The 19,950-nt window shown below is 41.2% G+C and overlaps 1 protein-coding gene across 8 annotated transcripts in view; it reads left to right on the top strand.

Annotated features, from left to right (window-relative positions):
* nrxn2b (neurexin 2b) overlaps window positions 1-19,950 on the top strand; it is a 629,462-nt gene that overhangs the window by 523,273 nt on the left and 86,239 nt on the right. For all 8 annotated transcript variants that reach the window (XM_037112710.1, XM_037112713.1, XM_037112711.1 and 5 more), the window contains one exon: window positions 3,653-3,834. In XM_037112710.1, coding sequence (XP_036968605.1) covers window positions 3,653-3,834 — 182 coding nt within the window. The remainder of the gene's footprint in view (window positions 1-3,652; window positions 3,835-19,950) is intronic.

Genomic DNA, 19,950 nt, shown 5'->3' with positions numbered 1-19,950 from the left:
GAATCAGTTTACTGTGACTACACGTGAGCAGGGATGATACATGCTTTCTTCAGTTCTTACCTCAGCTAGACTGGAATTAAGGCTGACATCATTAACATTAGAGGAATTTAAAATGGTGTTTAAGTCACAGCAAAGATCGAGGGGCATTCAGAGTCACGCTTTTGACATTATCTTTATGTCGTCTTGCCAGTAATAAGGTATCTGACTAGCTAAAGTAAATTTAATCTTTTAATAATTTCCTTATCAGAACACGGCATTGTAATAGTGCTCATCATAGCTTAGTGTGACTGTAACATATACATTTCCAAACATATTGCTTATTTATTACTAAAAGTAATTGTATGTCCATCTAAATATTGCAACAAGGTACTTTAGACTTTGGATGTTACATTTGCACTACCAAGGGACAAATTGAAGAAAAAATGCAGAATTGTTGCAATAAATGTATTTGAAGATATCCTTAGTCTAAGTTCAGATAGTGTTGGTCAAATCCAAAAAAAACACTTGATGATACTATCCCATACTGCAACATTATAGTGTAATTTACAACACCATTCCCTGCCTTATAAATGTCTACATCTGCTATCACGGTGAATAGCAATGCCTCTGACTAGAAAGTGTCAAGAAATGTACCAAACTGTTCCTCTCCAACTTCTCCCTCTCAACTTTTTCTCCTTGTTCCTCAAGCTCTTCCCCTCCTAACATAAGTGCAGTCACATACAGGGATTGGGCCTGGCTTCGACTGCTATCAACCATTTTTACCCAACATGGCTCCACTCTCTTCTATCACAACATGGCTCCCCTCCCCTTCTGTTTGTCGGCCATTTTATAAATCTTTTCTCCTCTTTCTCCACAGCTGTCTCTCTCTCTCAGTTTCAGCAAAGCTCCGGTGCTAAACAGTTAATAAACACAGGAAAGAGACACCAACTATATTGCTCTCGCACTTTCCCCGTCCTCTCTATTCCCTGCCTCCGTACCCTGTTGTCTTTCTTCATCCTCTCTTTCTCCCCCGTCCTCCGGCACACAACCTCTTTATAGCCCTCCTTGCCATGCTGCGATAATTAGTCAGCGCTAAAATAATACAGCCTCGAGAAAACAACAAGAGCTGAGCAGAGGGCTTAGTTCCACTGGGAGAGAAGGAGGAGAGGAGGAGGAGGCAGAGGGAGGGATGGCGAGAGCCAGAACGAGGGAGAGGAGAGGGGAAGCGAGAGAGAGGGATGAGAGTTGTGTGTGTCAGCCGATTTCAAATGGCTACCAGCGGATTGTTAGATAATGAAAGTGTCAGGTAGCTGAGTGAGTGTATGTGCATGTATGTGTGTGTGCGTGTGAGCCAGAAGACTGCATGTCTCCATTCTTTATCAGCCTGCCTTTTCCCTGTGTATGACTAAGAGTGTGCACAGCCTGTTGCTGGGGATGTTATTTGAAAGGCTCTTGTCCCTGCAGTCATCACAGCCTCTGCTTTCTATCCTCTGTGACCACAGCACACCTAGATAGAGATTTGTAGGGCATGATAAAACAAGGAAATGTGTGTCAGTGTGTGTAGGCACACGTGCGTGTTCAGTGTGTGTGTGTGTTTGTGTGTGTGTGTTAATGCTTTCATAGGTAAGCATTGGTACAGTATGATAACCCCTGATGTGCATAACTGTCCATGTTTGGCTATGCATTTAAAACTGGTGCTGCTGTAAGGACAGTTCATGAATTGATTAGAAAATCAACAGAAAAAAACATCAATCTTGATAATTACTTAATTGTTTGATAAATTTAGCAAGGAAAAATGTCAAACTCCTGCCTGTTGTGATTTGGTACTTAGCCAATGATGACGTAAAAGCCAAAAAATCAAGTTGTCTTCAAGGATAGAGCCAAGAGTCAGGTAAAATTAAAACCTATGATGGTCAAGCTTACTTGTCATGGAAGTCCGAAGTATTGATTGGTAGCACTCAAACAATGTTTCAACATTGTTCAGTCTGCGCTAAGTTTGAAGAGTGACTGAAGTATAAGTAACCACCATAACATTGTCAGGAGCTTCCATGTCTGCCTGATTGGTACTGCACATGTGCATCTCTCAACAGAGATGATAAAGAAGAAAGATGTCTCACTCCTGGGTAACTTCCATGATCAGCTCTGAAAAAACAAATATCTGATTCAGAAAGTTACTGTTAAAGAATTTAAGACAAGTTTTAATGTTTTCTGGCTGCTGTCTGATCTGCTACTTTCTACTGCACAGTTTTTTCAGCTAAGCAGAATTGTGATGGTGAATGTGACAAACAAGGAAAAAACAGAGAGGCAAACTCATCTCTTAGCAATGGCAAGGAGTCAGTTACCTAATTTTAGTTAGTTTAGCCGTATTTAAAAAACCTTCTTATAGATGCAAATGTTGGTGTAAAAGTGGTATTAGTCATCAAGTCACATGAAGTGTGGATTTAACTATTTGAAAACACTTGCAAGGGCAACAACATACTTATTCATAATGTTATTATTTATTATTATTATATAATATCTTACATAGAAATGCTTCCTCACACAAATATACTCAATATGTCAAACCAATACATACTCCATTGCCTGGAGAGGGAAAAACGGAAATCCTGAAAGTTCTAATTGAACTGGCAATGATATACTGTACACTCTCTGGCAGCATGGGCAGAGTATTACTCATGAGACACATCAGAGTAAAGAGTCCATGCTCTTGATAATGGTATTCTAATTAGATTTAACTGGGCAGATTGTGTTAGATGTATCCATATAGTTACCAAACAATATGTTCACTGACTCCAGTTTAACTATACATAGACACATACATACATTTGCATGCATTAGTCTCTATATGCACAGCCTGATTTATATTTATGTGTATTTATGACAGACAGCACACAGGGTTGAGAGCAGTTCACTGTGGTTTCATTACTCTATGCTAATCACAACCAACGCCCGTCATTTCTCATTCAGCACTGGGCTCATTGGAGCCAAGCCAAGTCCTAACTCTGTTACAGTTCAAACATGAAACCGCTCAGTGTACCAGGCGGTTAGATTTTTTCGCCTGGAACTCAAAATACTGTTGAGGCAAAGTTCCTTTGACAGGGAGATCTGAGAAATTTCTTTTGTTGACGTTGAGGGGTAGTGGTTATACTGACAGCATAGCCAACACAAAGTTTGTCAGTTCGTCCTAGTTTGAATGCAACGCAACTGCAGGCAACTGAGGGCAACTGAAACTGCAGTGGCTTGGGCAGATTAACATTTCAAAGGGAGTGACAGCCAACACTGATGCTAGTACTAGTGCTAAAGCTAAACATCCCGTCATCACCCAGAAAGGGCTGCTTTCTTTTACATACATACGTTTACATTTTCAAATTTCTAGTAAAATGCCATTGAATTCTTGTAACTTTTCTCTAATATGTGTGTTGTGAAATTTCCTAATCTTTACAGCACAAAATTATATATATGTCATGCACTCTTGAAGTAGCATTCAGTTTAAAACAGGAATTCAGCTTATTATTATTTTCATAAACTGCAACACAACCAAACAGTATTTGACAGCAGAAAGATCATCAATATTAAACTTTGCCTAACATGATCTATTTCTTTTAAAGTGTTATTATTATGCCACCATTCAATGATAACCCCCATTTTTCCTTCTTCTGTGTGTGTTTTGCAGCTGGGACAACTTACATCTTCGGGCGAGGCGGAGCCCTCATCACATATACCTGGCCACCCAATGACCGGCCGAGCACACGGGCAGACCGGCTGGCAGTGGGCTTCAGCACTCAGCTGAGGGAGGCCGTTCTGGTCAGAGTAGAGAGTGCCAAGGGACTGGGAGATTATCTGGAGCTGCACATAGTAAGAAACCGCCTTGGGGATATTGAGGGGGGATATGATATGTGAATGGAACAGTATGCTAAGCTACATTCAGTCAAATGAATCGCTTGGGAAATCCTAGGAAGAAAAGGGGACACTGGGAAGTGCTGGTTCCATTAAGGTGATAGGGCAGAAAAAGTGGTGATGCAGGCTGTAGAAAGTAGCTTGAAGGACTTTGAGCTATTTAGACTATTTACCAGAGCATGAGAAAGAAGAAGGTGGGGATGAATGTTTCAATCGAGAAAGGCGATGCAGGAAGCAGAATGGAAAGATGGTTTCCATGGAGGTACAGAGAAGCTTTGATCAGTCATAGTACAGAGAGTACATAATATTGGTTGCTGTAGTCTGGTGAAAGCAAAATTATAGTAAGTGAAAAGTATGCTTAATTGTGACCCTTCTGGACCCTATTAAACTTAAAGGATGTAGTTTGACTGACTTTATGGGGCTTTTGGTTTGCTTAAAACCCTCTATGACTATGTTGCTTTTTAGTGTTGTCATATTGTATAACTGGGCCTCAGGAATTGACTTGCTTACTGCTGAGACTAAGACAATATACCAATTTTATAATAAAAATTGGACCTCAATTAAAAAGGACCAAGAAATAATAAGACAATTTTATCTGATTTTGGGCACTTCCTCTGCAATTCATAAGGTGGTGTTGTTAAATCTTCTCCAATTGTTAAGGCATTTTCTTCAAATGTCATTTAATTTCTTTGGTGTGCAGTATTTGCAAGGGTCACTTGAAATAATTGTTGTGTGAGTCCAGAAAATGACTAATCACCTAACAGCATTTATTTTGATTCCCTGTCAAACTAGTTATTGGCCTCATCTTTGGTTTTATTGCTTTCATATGTTGGGCTTAAAGGTCAAATAAAACCACCTCTGGTGATAACTTTAAATGGCAATTAAGGGACAGCAGGCATTTAAAAATGCATTTACACAGGCTCTAATTGTCTCTTTGACCCCTGTGCTTCCTCTACCAAACATTACATTCAGAGCTCATTATAATGGGGGCTTTTCTGTTAATTACCAACCAAGACCACACCTGGTGACTCTTATCCACTCATTACGTTGCTGGAGCCACAAGAATAAACATAGTCAGATTCACAAAAACAGTGTTACTGTACCAGCTGGTGCAAAAGATGTTGCAATATCCTACAGTTCCTTTACTCTCTCTTAAAGTACACAGTGATAAGAATCACTTATTATCTACACTGTTATCTACCATCTGCACAAGTGCGTTTGTGTGCTCACACCACTCTTACATTGTGGTGACCCCAATTTGTTTGGGCTGCCCGTGCCTGGAAGCGACAGGAACATAGTTGACCCCAGGTCACTTCTCATCCAGTGCTCCGTAAACTGAGAGGGACGGAGGGAGGAATGATGGGAAAGAGAGAGGGATAGGTGCACAAATAGTGGGAGAGACCTGGTGGATAGACCAAGTAGGTCAAGGCCAATTTGAATGCTTTTGACACAGGTGATAAATGGTGATAATGACTGTAAGCATGAAAGATTACTCCTGCAAATGGAATGGACAGAACACAGTAATGCTGTGGTTGAAATGGTGTTGCATCTGAGATCAATAACTCTGAACTTTAAGGGTTCAATTTCTTTGATTTTAAGTTTTATTGTAGTTGCCACTAACATTAGAAAGATTGTTTGGTGAGGGTCACATGACCAATGAGCCATGCAAATATTAATAGATTATCAAAGAATATATTTTTATCACATTACATTCCATCTACATCTCTCTATGCAGATGGTTTTCCATTTTACTTCCCCAGGTGTTAGATATCCATCTCTGGGACCTCCACAGCCACTCAGACATCAAGATTTTTCTTGGACTGGCACAGCATTGAGAAAGGGAATTCAAAAAATGTATGAGCGGCATCTCTTACCAGAAACTCTAATTACTGAACATAATCCTTAGACCTCACTGTCACTGAAGCTACTTTCAACCCAAAGAAAAAGTTCCCATTAAAACTGTTGTGTGTTCTGTGGATTATCCCAAGTAACAAGAGACTGTTTCTGGGATGATGTATCACTGTTGAATTTTAAATGTAATTTCAATGCTATGAGCATCACAACAAAATTCTATTTACCTCCGTCATATTGGGTTGTTGCAAGAAATCTCAGAGGCAGATATCTCAAAACCTGGAGAAATGAAACTGCTCTCTATCTGCATGGCTATATGCCACCAGAGATTGGAAGAATAATTTCATTTTTAAGCAACGTGGGTGAACTGATCCTTTAACTTAGATTCAACTTTCTGGAGAGTTTGAAATGCATTGGTTTTCTATTCTAACCTGAAGGAATGGGTCCTCACTGTTTGTCTCTGCCTGTCGCTCACAATCACTCATCAGTCTTTGTTTTGCTCACTCTCCTCTCAACTGCATATTCTCTATCTTACTTCTGTGTCTTTGATTTACTCCCTTAGTCCCTCATGTCTGGCCCGTTCATTCTCTCCTTTTCTCCTTCTCTCACACACACATCAGTGACTCTGACACACCAGCCCGGCTCCTCTGCTCCCATTGCAATTACATTTCATTTGCTGCCGTTCCTCCCGAGTCGCTCTCCTAAATGACACTGTTCAGCCCATGGTGGGTGTTTGGGTTCTGTTAATTATGCCCGTCTCTCTTTGAAGGGAGAGGTACAGGCAAATTAGACCTGAGGACCCAGGAGCTGTGGCCCCATATCATCCCACCTGATGGGGGGCCTCATGGACCCAATCAAACTACAAAATAGCTCCACGTTCAAACAGTGATGGTGGCCTTGAGGTTCAATACCTGGGGCCTTATTCATTAGCCTCGGCTAGTGGTTCAAAAATAGCATTTCACTTTTCATTCTGAGTTTGCGTATTTTGTGGACTAGAAAATCAAAGATTGATGTCCTGACTGACTTGATTTTTGAAAGTGGATATGCACATTTAAAGAAAAAAAATGTTTGTTTGACATTCCTGAATTTCTGTATTTTGAGAGCAGATGTCCTGCATTACTCATCAAGCAATTAATTCATGTTAAGGTAGAGCCTTTTTAAGCCTGTCATTTTGAGTCAGTGGCCCACACACTTAGATCCTACCCATTTCCTGTCATTACAGGATATGACACATCACTGATAGATGCTGTCTGTGTCTGTGTAACTAGAAATACTGGTACTGGTGGGCACAGCTGATAATGTGTCACCAGGATGCGATAGAGCATTATTCCTTATCTCACACCAAGCACACATTCCTTTATATACCTTTCCTACCTTACAAGACCTCCACCACTTTCATGCCACCCCATTCCTCCATTTCTGTCTATCTGCCTGACAGAGGGCCGGACATCACTCACTCCATCTTCTTGACATGCTGTCATTGGTCCCGGGGTAGAAGATGTAGAGTCAAGGTTGTGGGATAGGTTGCTTACACTGAATGTGCTGACTGTGGCGGCTTTTTAAAGGACATAGCATATCCTCACTAGACATTGTATTTTGCACGTCCCTGTTTATTTTCTGTGGGTGTGTCTGCAAACTTTCTCATTGACATTTTGCGAGTTGTTGATGAAAAAGTGTTGTAATTCATTATTTGGAAAATGCCATAGGAATGAATCATCACTGAGCAGACCAAATGTGACTGTGCAGATTGCCGGTGTGTTGCTTGTAGGTCTTAAAGATTCTCTGTCAGGCTGTATCAAGCAGTAGAAAAACTGAAAACATCTGGATTTGCTGTCTGATCATAGAGAATATTTGCTTTTCATCCCGTAGACTTCATCACTTCGACTGATCTGCGGGGAGTTCCTCTGTATTTAATCACCCAGAGAAGTTGAATACCACAGAACTCCCCAAGAGCCAGAATAACTAATTAAGTCTATTGGATGAATGCTGAAACATTTTCAAGCACACTTAGTCAGTCCAGTGGCCTTTCACTCACTGCGCTTAGATGAACATGTTAGTGGATCACACCTCAAGGTATGCATTAGTTTGAATTAGTTTCCATTTTAGTGGTAGGCATTTGGTGTGGTGGGGCACCATACATCACATCGGTCTGTCCAGCCTTCATAGGCTATTGCTAGTAATCCAATCTAGTCCAACTTTACAGTAACAGCAAAATAATGATAATGTTGCTGCATCATTTACTGTGTAGCATTGACATTGTATATTTAGAGCAAAGGTAGCTATTTCCACGTCTTTCTAAAGGGTACCACTGACTCCAGATGAAAGACTCTGACTTTCAGTTCATGTTGTAAAAAAATGTTGGTCAACTGTTGTATGAACAGCCTGAACAAAGTGCTTTGGTTTGTGATGACACCTGACCAAGTGCCATTTGCTGGAGAAAGGTAAGCGATTAATTTGATATCTCTGGAGAGAGCTTACTTTTTATCCCCAAGGTTAAGAATAAATGTACACACTCAAGTAAAAGTTTTGATTAACTGTGAATAAGTAAAACCCTTGGTTTCACCACCCTCAACATGAATTCAATACGAACAGACACAACTTTTATTACTTCAGTGAGCATTTTCTTTACGCTTTGATTTAGTAGACAGGATGTCCCCCAGTCCCCACAGTGTCTTTCACAGGATGTTAGCTCCACAGAAGTAAAAAATGGTCATTTGGGAGGGCAGGACATCATTTTTGCCAATCTTCATGACATTTCCACCATCAGGGCCTGGGGTGTGAGATTCAGGGAATGAAGGTTACAGAGAGATATGGAAGTGGGCTTATATCTCCCATCTGTGGCTGCTGGAAAAGGTAGATGTCCTTGGGAACCTTGGAACCTTGGAAAGTCATAAGAGAAACAGGTTGTGATTTATTATATATATATATATATATATATATATATATATATATATATATATATATATATATATATATATATATATATATATATATATATATATATGTGTATATATATATATATGTATATATGTGTATATATATATATATGTATATATATATATATGTATATATATATATATATATGCCAATAGTTCAATAGTTTTTCTTTTTCGGGACTTATCTCTCAGTGCCACTTAGAATTAATCTCCATTATTATGAAAAATAAGAATGTCATTAATATCAAGATCAATTGGAATTAAGTCTGTTACTTAAAAGACATTTAGTTGGTGTTGATGATCCAGGAAATGCTGTTTGAGAGAATATTTTTACCTACAGTTTTATATTTTTGCCTATCAACTTCTCAAACAATTGAGCATTCAATTGACACCATTTTTTGGGGAGCACACCAGTCAGTTTGAGTGCTGTTGTGAGAATATACACGTGCCTTAGCATTATCAGACGGAGTGTGAAAGCTGCAGTTGCAAGGCTTGGTCTGCTGTGTTTTCACACAGTCATATCTCAGTGCAAACAACAGCACAACATTCATTTGTTTTGTGCTGACGTGATAGCCTTTCCATTTTTCTCCTGTACACAAACACTGGCAATTTGAAAACTGGGCATACGAGAAGTGTTGCCTTTCATTTCAGTCTGGCTAGAATGCCTTGTCATTCTCCGGTTTCATGCTTTGCTGTCCCCAGTACCTGGCTTATATGACACCCCTGCAGGCAGCCCCCCACCTAGTGTGGTAAACAAAGGCTTTGGAAAAGTTTGGAAGACCGTCTATTTTGCCTCCCATGCCCATGTGTGTTTGTTGACATCAGTATGGAGAAAATAGCCTCACAACACTTCAACTATCCTCAGCTTTATGACTCATCAGGTATTGTCAGAAATTACCTCACAGGTTCTTTAATCCAAGCAGAAGTAATATTCCTTGCTTAAGACTGTTAAAATGTGTAGTCTTTTATGTAGCTGTTTTCACTCAAGGCATAAAGGAACAGAAAACTTTGCAGCAAATTGGAGTTATTTGTTATGCACAGAGAGATGAGTCATTAATGAAGAAAGGAGCAACTATCAGAGCCATTCCCTTCATGAGCTACTCATAAACTTTCCAAATGGCCTGACAGATGGCTTAATAAAGTTGTGGCGGTTTGGATGCACCTTTCAAACTAGAACTTGAGCAATCTTTTTTAATATATTTTTCAGAGGTGTCTGTTTATATTTATCGCTGTCCTCACAGGCACCACTCACATTTGACAGTCATTACATTTACAGCTGGCACGTTGTCGCACTAACTGCTCTGTGGGAAGTGTCTCATCTGCAGTTATGGGCCGGTGCACAGAGCACAGCGGGCCTCTGCGAGTACCTCCATCACTGGCTGTCCAGTCCCGGCTCATAGCATTAAATAAGAGCTGCCTCTGATTACCCGTTAGGGAGCCATCCCTCACCGCAACTGTCTGCGTTGAGCAGGGGTAGAGAGAGAGGGCGAGGAGGATAGCAAAAGGGACATGATTATATTTTCTCCCTTCGACCCTGGTGTGAGCCCTCTCCCAGGGTGTGACAAATGCTGATTGAGAAAGGAATAGAGAGAGACACACAGGCTTTATGTGGCCAGCATCTCCACCAAAAATTATGGAGCACCTGACTTCATTAACATTTCCTCTCATTCGTGGCTAACGAAAGGATCGCTCCTCTTTTTTAGGGAGGCACCACAACACTGTCATTTTATTTTCAGATGGCCAGAGGTTATCTGTCAATGGCTTAAGCTAGTAACTGTTTAATTATGGGTTGAAAAACATGATCTGACATTTGACAGCAGCCTGGGATAAGATGACGGGCAAAGCAAGCGGGGTGGATGGAGAGCTTTGAGAGTGCAACGGGGATCCGAGAGATGCCGGCGTCAGATAAAGGCAGATGTGATGTGGATAAAACTGTCAGAGAGAGGCAGAGGCTTTTATCCTCTACTCCCCGCCCCCGGTAAAACACACGCACACACATGCACAGTACGCCTTTACTCCTAACTAGCTGTCAGTAGCACGCAGAGTCACTCACTGCTCTCAGGTTCCAGCTAGATGCCAGAGTTGTTCACAGACACATTTGCAAGGACATGTTCACGATTACTTACAAGACGTGTATGATTAGCCCTGGTGCGTGCTATTTACAAGGGCACATTCTCCCCACCACATAGTGATTTTGCTGTTTCCTTATTTATAAGTCCCGCCTTGCCCTCCACCTTTCCATTCTTAAATGGGTGTCACTTCTCCAACCTACTCTCCTTAATCTTGTCAGGGGGGTAAAAGCCAAACATGCAGGGAGGGACAGGGGGATGAAGCGTGGAGAACAATTGAGGGGGAAAGGGAGGCATAGCTTTGATGAATGCAGCTGCCTTGCAAAGGGGAGCGTGGGCCGCCGTCAGTAATGAGATTGGGTCCTGGTGGGTTTGGCAGGGTCTCGCTTCTTAGCTGGCGGGAGCCTGACAGTATATCGATTAATCCTTCCCTTTCGCATCACTAATTAATTGTCCCTGCGGGTGGAGGGGCAGAAGGGCAGAAGCTGAAGGGGGGGGCAGACCATAGCGCTTTAATCATGGATGGCTAACTTTGTGTCAGGGTTTTAGGAACTAGATCTTCCTATAGATCTGACCTCCTTCATGAGGATTTGTAGACTCCATTCATATCAAACCTTCATCACTAAAATCCATCTATTTGACTAGTGATGCTTGTAGAGGGCAGAACACAGTGTGAGTTTAATTGCTGCCTGAGGGTCTTACAACTCTTTGGAAGACCATTTTAAAGCAGTGCCACTGCTGGTACCTGTTTAGCCATTTGTCTTGATTTTTAGATGCAAGGCACTTCACAAAGCCAAGGAGTAACTCACTACGACTGAGGTCTGAAGCAAGCTTGGTTAATCAGTTGGATCTAAATGTAAATGGCTTGTTAGAGGGTCATTTAATTTGTCAACTTTGCAGCTGCTGAAGGAAAGAAAGGGTACATCTGCACTGAATAACATAGTGCCAGAAAGTCCTGCCTCCCTGCATCTGGTTAAGACATTCCAAGCACATACTGTATAATGCATGTTACACTTTCAGCCACAGCCCTGATATCTGATATCACAACAGCAGTTTTGCCTTTGACAATGGATGAAAAGCATCTGTATTGTCATCACTGAGTGGTGTGTGGTTTTAGGTATCATGTGATTAAACACTTCAAAAGTGAAGGGCACCCTATGCAACCAAGTGTTGATTTACTCAAGAGGAAGATGCTCTGAGGAAGTAATGGATAAAGTTGTGTTTTAAGTATCTTCTGTTAAAGTAGATCCAGTAGAATGTAGAACAGTTTATCTGCATTTTACTGTTGCTTGAAGGACATCATTTCTGCATTGTACTGTTGCTTGAAGGACATCATTTTGGTTCGCTACATTTATGACTAATGTAATAATTCCGAGTGTGGACTCACTTACGCTAGACTCAATCAGAACATGCCCTATTGTCCAAAGGGATAGCATCACACGTTAGGAGCAATTTGAGATCACCTGACACAAGACATGCAGGCGGCAGCCAGGGATCAAACCATCAACCCTTCCACTTAATGTCCCTCTTAATGAAAGCAACAGTGCCTTTTGCAAAATCAAATTGTTGCTTGCTCTCTATCACTTAATATACACAATCATTATGGCAACAAGGTGACCTCAACTATTTTTACTGACTATAGGTCACTGTACTTGTAGCTCACACTGTGTCTCCTGTGAGAGCAAACTGGTGGTTGGACTTTAGAGGATCAATAAGCTATTAGGGTCCAAGAGAGCCGGCCTGTCTGTAAGGTTTCTGTCCTGCCTTTAATAATCAGCTGGGAAGACTACCCCTTTTCTCTTCTTTCTTGTCATGTCTGCCACCTCCTTTCCTCTGTTTACCCCTGTTTTCTGCCTACATGCTTGTAGTGTATACGCAATTGGCTTACTCCAGATGAATACTGTATGAATGCCTGTCAACCAGCGATCTAATATGATGCATTTTATTTTCCACACAAATTATGTCATCAGCACCGTGAGGCATTCTGCTGACGGTCTCATTTTCTTTCAAATTTAACGTGCTGGATTTCACATTTGCTGTGTGGGTTTATAATCTTGGAGATTAGAATTAACTCAATGGAGCTGACATGTAAGGATTCACAATACGACTGCATGAATCAGGTTAAGATTTAGAGAGAAATCAGAATGTATAAAAAGCTGGTCCCAACGATCCCATTGCGCAGAAAAAAATTTGGATTGGTAGCATGGAACGGGAAGGGGAGAAAGAAATTAAGAGCATGTAAATCTAGAGAGGAAAAATAGGAGAAAAGGGGGAAAAAGAAAAGTGCAATCATCTAGTCTACTTTGTCTTTAGTTAGGTGCCCCAAGGAGAGAACGACTGTTAGGTCCTTTCCAAATGTCAATGCTGCCCATTCAGCCCTCAGCTCCCTCTGGATGCACTTTAGCCCAGCCTTCCGATGCAATGAGCATCCGGCCAGCACAGACAGGATATCCCACCCATATAGTTTACATAGTTCTAAAATCATACAAACATTACTTATTAGAAATGATGCCTCTATTTTGCATTCTGAATCATCTACAGCCATTGTTGCTGCCTTCACTGCCGCTATTAATGATTCTCTGTAACTAATACACTCATTTTCTGTTTGAACGCACAGGTGTCTGCACTGTTCTGAACGCTCTCATTAAAACGATTCTCTCCCATGATTGACTCATAATGCTGACGCAGGCATGAATATCAAAGTGAATACATCATCCTCAAACAAACACCAATTTTTCACGGTGCTTGTATGCAATCTCCAAATTTTCATACATAACACCTTCCCCCAGCTTCTAGCCTCGTGTTATAATTATCAGCTAAGCATCACTGAAAGCAGCCTGTTTGGAATTTTATATGATACTTTTTGGACTTTGGCTGACCTGCATTTCTTCTCCCCTCTTTGATTCATCACCACATCCATAATTCATCCTTGCCCTTTCCATGGAAGTTTGTCTATTGACTTTCTGTACTGTTTTAATAAAGCTTATGTCGTGTATTGATTGTAAAACCGCTATGAGTCCATTCCCCCCTTTAATATATCAATCGACCACCAAATGAGCATCCTACATCACTTTTGGCCCACTTTCCCTGGGAAGAAATAATCTATACTTTTAGCCCAAACACTGTGAGTGTTGCTGTGAAGAAAATCAACAAAGTCAGACTTTCCAGTGTTGACTCTAAAAACCAGCTTTGAACTTTTTCCACTCCTATCTTAAAATAGTGATCAGCTTGAAGCCCAAATACCGTTACCAAATTCTTTTCTTGCTCTTATCTCAGTGTATTTGTTGGCTACCTTGGGGAGGATGTATCTACCTCGAACATAGTGAAGACTGAATGGAGTATGTGAAGGAACGATGGGGGAAAAAAAGAGAAAAGGCTCACAGATTGAGGGAGAAAAAAAATGGAAAAAGCAACAGAGCCAGAGAGGGAAAGACAGACTACAAGAGAATGTCTCGGAGGCCGAGGGATGGAAAAAAAGATGTTTACATCTGCTCATCCATGCACAGCGCACATGTCTATGTTCCAAGCCCTCGGTGATGTACTCAAGGCAGCAATGATGAATGCATCCTTTCTCAGTCACCAGTCTTAACTTTGTGAGTCCATCAACCATTCTGCTGTTGGCAGACCAGGAAAAACCACTTCATTATTTACTGCTTTTGTTGTTCTGAAAATGAACACCATTAAGAATGAATGTGCGGAGCCGTCAGCATAAATTTGGTCAGAACTGAGAGTGACGATATTTAAAAGCAACCGGTGTAGAGCAAAGATAAGAAGAATGCTTTTTCTAAACTGTAATTCTTTTTGAGGAACAAAAGAGCTCTTAATAAATGCCACACAACGTCCCTCTCAAGAAGGAAAAAAAAGGCATTCAGCAAGGCCAGGAACATGGCAGCAACTGCTCAGTGATGTTTTTCTATTTACTGAGTTCAGACTTGGTTGCGCCAATAGGTCGTTGAGGTTGCTCTGCTCATGAAGTCAGTGTACCAGTGCTGTTACATGCACTGTGTGGATGTGCCGTTGCTCAATGTGCAGAGTCCACAGGCTAGTGTATTCAGTCCACTCACCGTTGCTTGAGCAGTTGGTCTGCTGACGATTCATTTCCTTTGCTTGGAGAGGAAACAAGCGGCTGCGGAGGGATGATGAGACGGATGACAGTGGATGGACAACGGTTGGAGAAGGAGAAGAACAAAATGAATGACGCAGTTCATGACAACAAAATGATCTAACTCACCGTTTGACAGCAAAACTCACAAATTGTTGGGGGGAATGTCACATTCATGTCATATGGATTTATCCTAAATATCTGTTTGCAACTTGTAAATTGTGTTCAAGTCAAAAAACAGGTGTAATTACAATTTGGAATGAAAGACTAGTTTGAAATCTGACCTTGTGTTGAATTGCACAGATGTCAAAAAAAACAACAACAACAACAACAAAAAACAATATAGCTATAAAATTTCATCCAAGACAAACCCACATTTAATTGTATATAGTGTTACCGGGTCATTTTTTAATTGTAGCCCAACCAAATGGCTGTAAGTCATGAACATAATGAATCTTTCTCATCTCTACCAGTCACATTGTGTGACATTATCTCTCATTGGACAGAACAACCACAAAGATTATAGCAGCATGTGTGCATATTAAAGTTAACATTTTAATCATTTCTTTCATTTTTTTAGCCTTTTTTTTAGCCTACAACCATGCTTTTTTTGGTGTCTTCCCAAATCTCAATAATTTGGTGATTCTAATGTAATTTTCACTCATAGAAATAATGCCCAAAACCAAGAAAATGGTCTTAATGGAATTTTCCTTCAACGGCAAAAATGAAAATGCCCTCTTATCCCTCCCATTTAGCCCATCAACCCCTTCTCTCTTTTCAATTTTTTCTTCTTTATGGGTCGAGGAGTGCTTTCACCAGTAATTCATCCCCACTGATATTAGTAACTGAGGTTTTAGCTCACTGAGCAGTGAGAGAAGTCGACTGTCCTGTCTTCCTCTCTCTTTCCCCGAGAGATGAAATCCTGTTGTCAGACCGGTGATAACTGATGCATGATGGGGCCCTGAGGTCTGTGCAAACCCTGCAGAGACCATCCTATGGATGTTCACTGCTGAATCTTTCATGCGCTATCACCTGGCCGATAAGGTGCAAATAGGATTTGTTTGCTGCGGCTGCTGTATAGCTTTGGTAAATCTGTTGTAAAAAAAAAAAACATTTCTGGTTGGATTTGAAGGGAAGGCAGTGATCTAGTTGGAGACAGCTCTGGACAGAGACAAGTAAAGAGAGCATGATTGATTATGTTTAACTGTATATATATATATATATATATATATATATATATATATATGTGTGTGGTTTAGTTGCTAGTGGGTGATGATTCTTCCATGAAGATGAAGAAGAAAATATGCTCATGTAAAAAATATTTCGTTTTAGTATGACTTATTTTGCCGTGAATACACAGGGTTTTTTTTACTCCCGCTCAGTCCTCCTCATCCCCACTTTGAAATAACTGCCTGTCAGTTTGCAAGTCATCAACTATATCCTATTTTGTGTCTTTTGTGCCAGAACTGGCACTGAATTTGATCAGAGATGGAAGTGAGAGAGTGGGGAAAAGGGGGGAAAAAACAGTATAGATTCACTTTGATTAATTTCGGCTGCCGTTCAGTGTCTCTTTCTCCGGGGAGGGGGTCAGTATGAAGGGAAAAACACAAGCAGCCAAAACTGCAAAATGCTCCAGCAAACAAAACAAAAGAGGGCTTTTGTTTTGTTAAGCTTGCATTCACAAAGGCTGGGTGAATGGAGACCTGAAGAGGGAGAAGATCAATTCTTTTGTGACATGTTTATGAGATGTGGAAAACAAAACCAGAATCTGTGTCAGACTGAGATCATACAGAGAAGTCAAGAATCAAGACAATTCTCTTTGATTCTACTGAGCTGCACAGGCTCACATGCTCCCCCCTTATATTTAGGGGAAGTTAAGCCACAAGGGAGAAGCCTCTAATAAGTGATTGAAGGATTGGTGCCATCATGTTATTCCTGCACAATTAAGGAGGAGAAGGAAGTTCATCATTCATTCATTGGTTGCTGCTGCTGGGAATTGGGTGTACCGCCATTTTTTAGGTTTATCCGGTTGTGTTCGAGACAATCACATGCAAGAATCAGCAACAGCCTTCAGCCATTTAGTTTGCAACCACGCCCAGCTTGGTTGGAGGTCTTACTTTCTTTTCTTTCACGTACGACTGTTTTGTGTGAGTGCTGAGTGACTTCAGACGAGTGAGACACTAAAAGGAAAGGTAATGTCCCACAAGGACCCCCGAAACACAGTCATCATTAAATGTGTCTGCAGTATTTTTTTTTTTTTTTTTAATTGGAATTTGGCATACCACATTTATGGGTGCTCCTACTAGCAGGTTATGGTTATTCTTGTTTGTTCCCTCATTTCCTAACCCTCCGTCTCTCTTATTCTCTATTACATCTCACTTTTTCTCTTACTCTCCCTCTTTGCTGAGTCAGTGCTTGTACTTACAGCAAGGCTTCAGAATGATATGCTGAATAAGTACCCTTGTATCCGTAGCTGATGTTGCAAAAGGCTCAGGGAGAGTTGGTGCAAGTAAGGATGGGAGTAGTCACCAGTTTGACTATAATGAGGGTTGGAAACTTTGGTTTTATATACAGTAGTTCCCAAAAAAGGGAAGTGCGCTGACATTATTTCAGCACAGGCTATGATGTGAGACATTAGGAGACGTGGGCAGATTAGCAAATGTGTCCACAGCAGCAGAGAATCTGACATTTTCCAAGATATCTGTAAAGTTAAAGAGGATACTTGGCAGTGGCACAGACTCATTAGGGTTGTGCAGAATGTCACTTACAAGACAAAGAGTCCACCAACTAACTATTATCCTGTGCATTTTGGACACATGGATCCTTCCTACTCAACTAAGACTCGGGCAGTAGCCGTCAAGCTGTTCCTCTCCTCTGCAAAGAACTGGGCCAACTTGAGCAAGAAAAAAAAAAGCTTGCTAGTTGGACGTCTTCCCAGAGCAATTAGCTGAACCCACATGCCTGTTTGATTAATACACAGATGAAAATTAGCTCCTCAAAGCTACTCTGCTGAGCCTAAGCCCTCTCTATAGTGACCAGGTTGGAAGTAGGTTTGCTTCTGTTGACTCATCTACAGAGCATATGTAGGGCGTAACGTTCAAAACAGCATCTCAGATTTGTACGATCCACATCACTGCTGCAGCTGAAGCATGATAAATGGACGAAGAGGCAGACCACAGTCACCTGCGTTGACAAATGATGAAGCTTTTTCCCTGTTTGCTTACTCCACCTGCTCACCGGTTTACATTGCCTGCAATCTTCGCTCAGTCAACCAGGGCGCAATCCATACATATGTGACTGATAGGGCATAGTTATCAAAGCTGGCAGTCCCAATAATTAGAAAAAGGCAATAGTGGAGGCTGAGGAGACCATTTCCCTGATGGATTAACCGCAATTGCTTACAGCAGCGTTCCAGAGCTGTTTACACTGGCAGTCATAAGGCAGATGTATTGAGCATCAGTAATGCCTTTCTCTGCATCCACTTGATCAAAAGCAATCGGCTAACTAATCAACAGATGTAATGGTGTACAATGGTCTGTCTCCAAAAGCAGCAGATGTATTATTATCAGAGAGAAAATAAGATGCGTAAACAATGGGCGCTTCCCGGGCAGCCAGACTCTCTCATTGATACACACATGCCCGCGCGCACACACACACACACACACACACACAAGCAGACACACACTGCAACCCACCTGGGAGGGATGATCTGAGCACTGACTGTGATGCCAGTCAGACGGAGAAGAGGAGGACACCCAGGAGCTATTCTGAGGGCCCCCCACCTGCTGTTTTAACAAGGCCCAGATCAGTGAGCCTTCTCTGGGTCAGACAGCCGGAGGCGGTGCCTCTCAGCTCTGGTGCCCCCCCACCAGGTTTGCAGCTGTGTGTTAGGGATCCCGCAGTACTCTGTCTGGCTTTCATGAGGGGGCTAAAGGCTCAATAATAGCTGATGTCAATGACCCCAATCTAATATGGCAATCTCTCAGTGCTGACATCCCCTACACCAGAGTTTCACTGTGGAAAGATGCATCCCTGGGACTCCGTTTGGTGGAGAAGCAGGAAGAAAAGTTTGTCACACTCAGAGCATCATGTATGCACACAAATATGTATAGAGTCAAATGCTGAATAAATCTCTCCACGGTGGGATGTTGAGATGCCACACTCACGATGACAATTAGCTGAACATCTGGCCTGATGATTGAGAGACACAGCTGGTACACAAATACCAGAGTTGAGAGTGTAAATCTGAAGAGTCCTTCAACGTTGTGTGTGGATGCAGTCAAAGATGAGTTACAGAGGGAGTTGCAAGTTAGCCACTGAATCTGATGTTAAACGAAAAGTGTGACAAATAGATGATGCCAAAGAAGAAATACTACTGAGACAGTATGTGACAGCTGTTAACAAAAAACAAAAAAAAAGATTGTGATTGTGGGCGCATAGAGCAAGAAGGGGCAGTCCAACGATGAATACTGATTGAGAATTTTAAACTTTTCTGTATTTCTCCACTGCAACAATATGTGACTCTGAAAGAATTAGATCACAGGATGGCTTAATCAGAGGGTTGAATAGTGGCGAGTAGTCACTTGAGTTATGGTGTGGTAAACAGAACGAGTGTACATCCACAAAAACAGCAAAAAAAAATCTTGTGGTTACATGTTATGTATTACTCACTGCAGCTAGCTGCTTATTGTAAGAGATATTTATACAGTTCAAGTGCACACATGCAAACTAAGCACCAATTGCACATGTGTGGATTGCAGTCAGACCCATCACTTCATGTCAATGCTCAGTGGGGTGTAACGGATAGCAAGAAAGGTTGTTCCAGTTATTGGTTTCATGATTAGTAAAGCGTATGTGTAATCTGGGATTTAAGAGAGGATTGCTTTCAGAGCATAGATTCATATGCCTGCTGAATATATGTGTGATGGAAAGGTCACATATTATTTAAAAATATTTCTCAGTAATATTTCAGTAATTCTCAGTTTCGGGTGATTATACACGAATAAAGATATGAGTCTGAATATTATATATCCAGTTCTCCCAATAGATCTCCCTATATCCTTGTAAATTCTACATGCTGGGCTGTCAAGTGGTGGTTTGATAGCATTAATCCTTT

Source organism: Acanthopagrus latus, chromosome 10 (genome assembly GCF_904848185.1).
Source record: "Acanthopagrus latus isolate v.2019 chromosome 10, fAcaLat1.1, whole genome shotgun sequence".
Classification (NCBI taxonomy): Eukaryota; Metazoa; Chordata; class Actinopteri; order Spariformes; family Sparidae; genus Acanthopagrus; species Acanthopagrus latus.
Note: the sequence above shows the minus strand (reverse complement) of the source record. Positions and strands in the feature narration are given on the sequence as shown.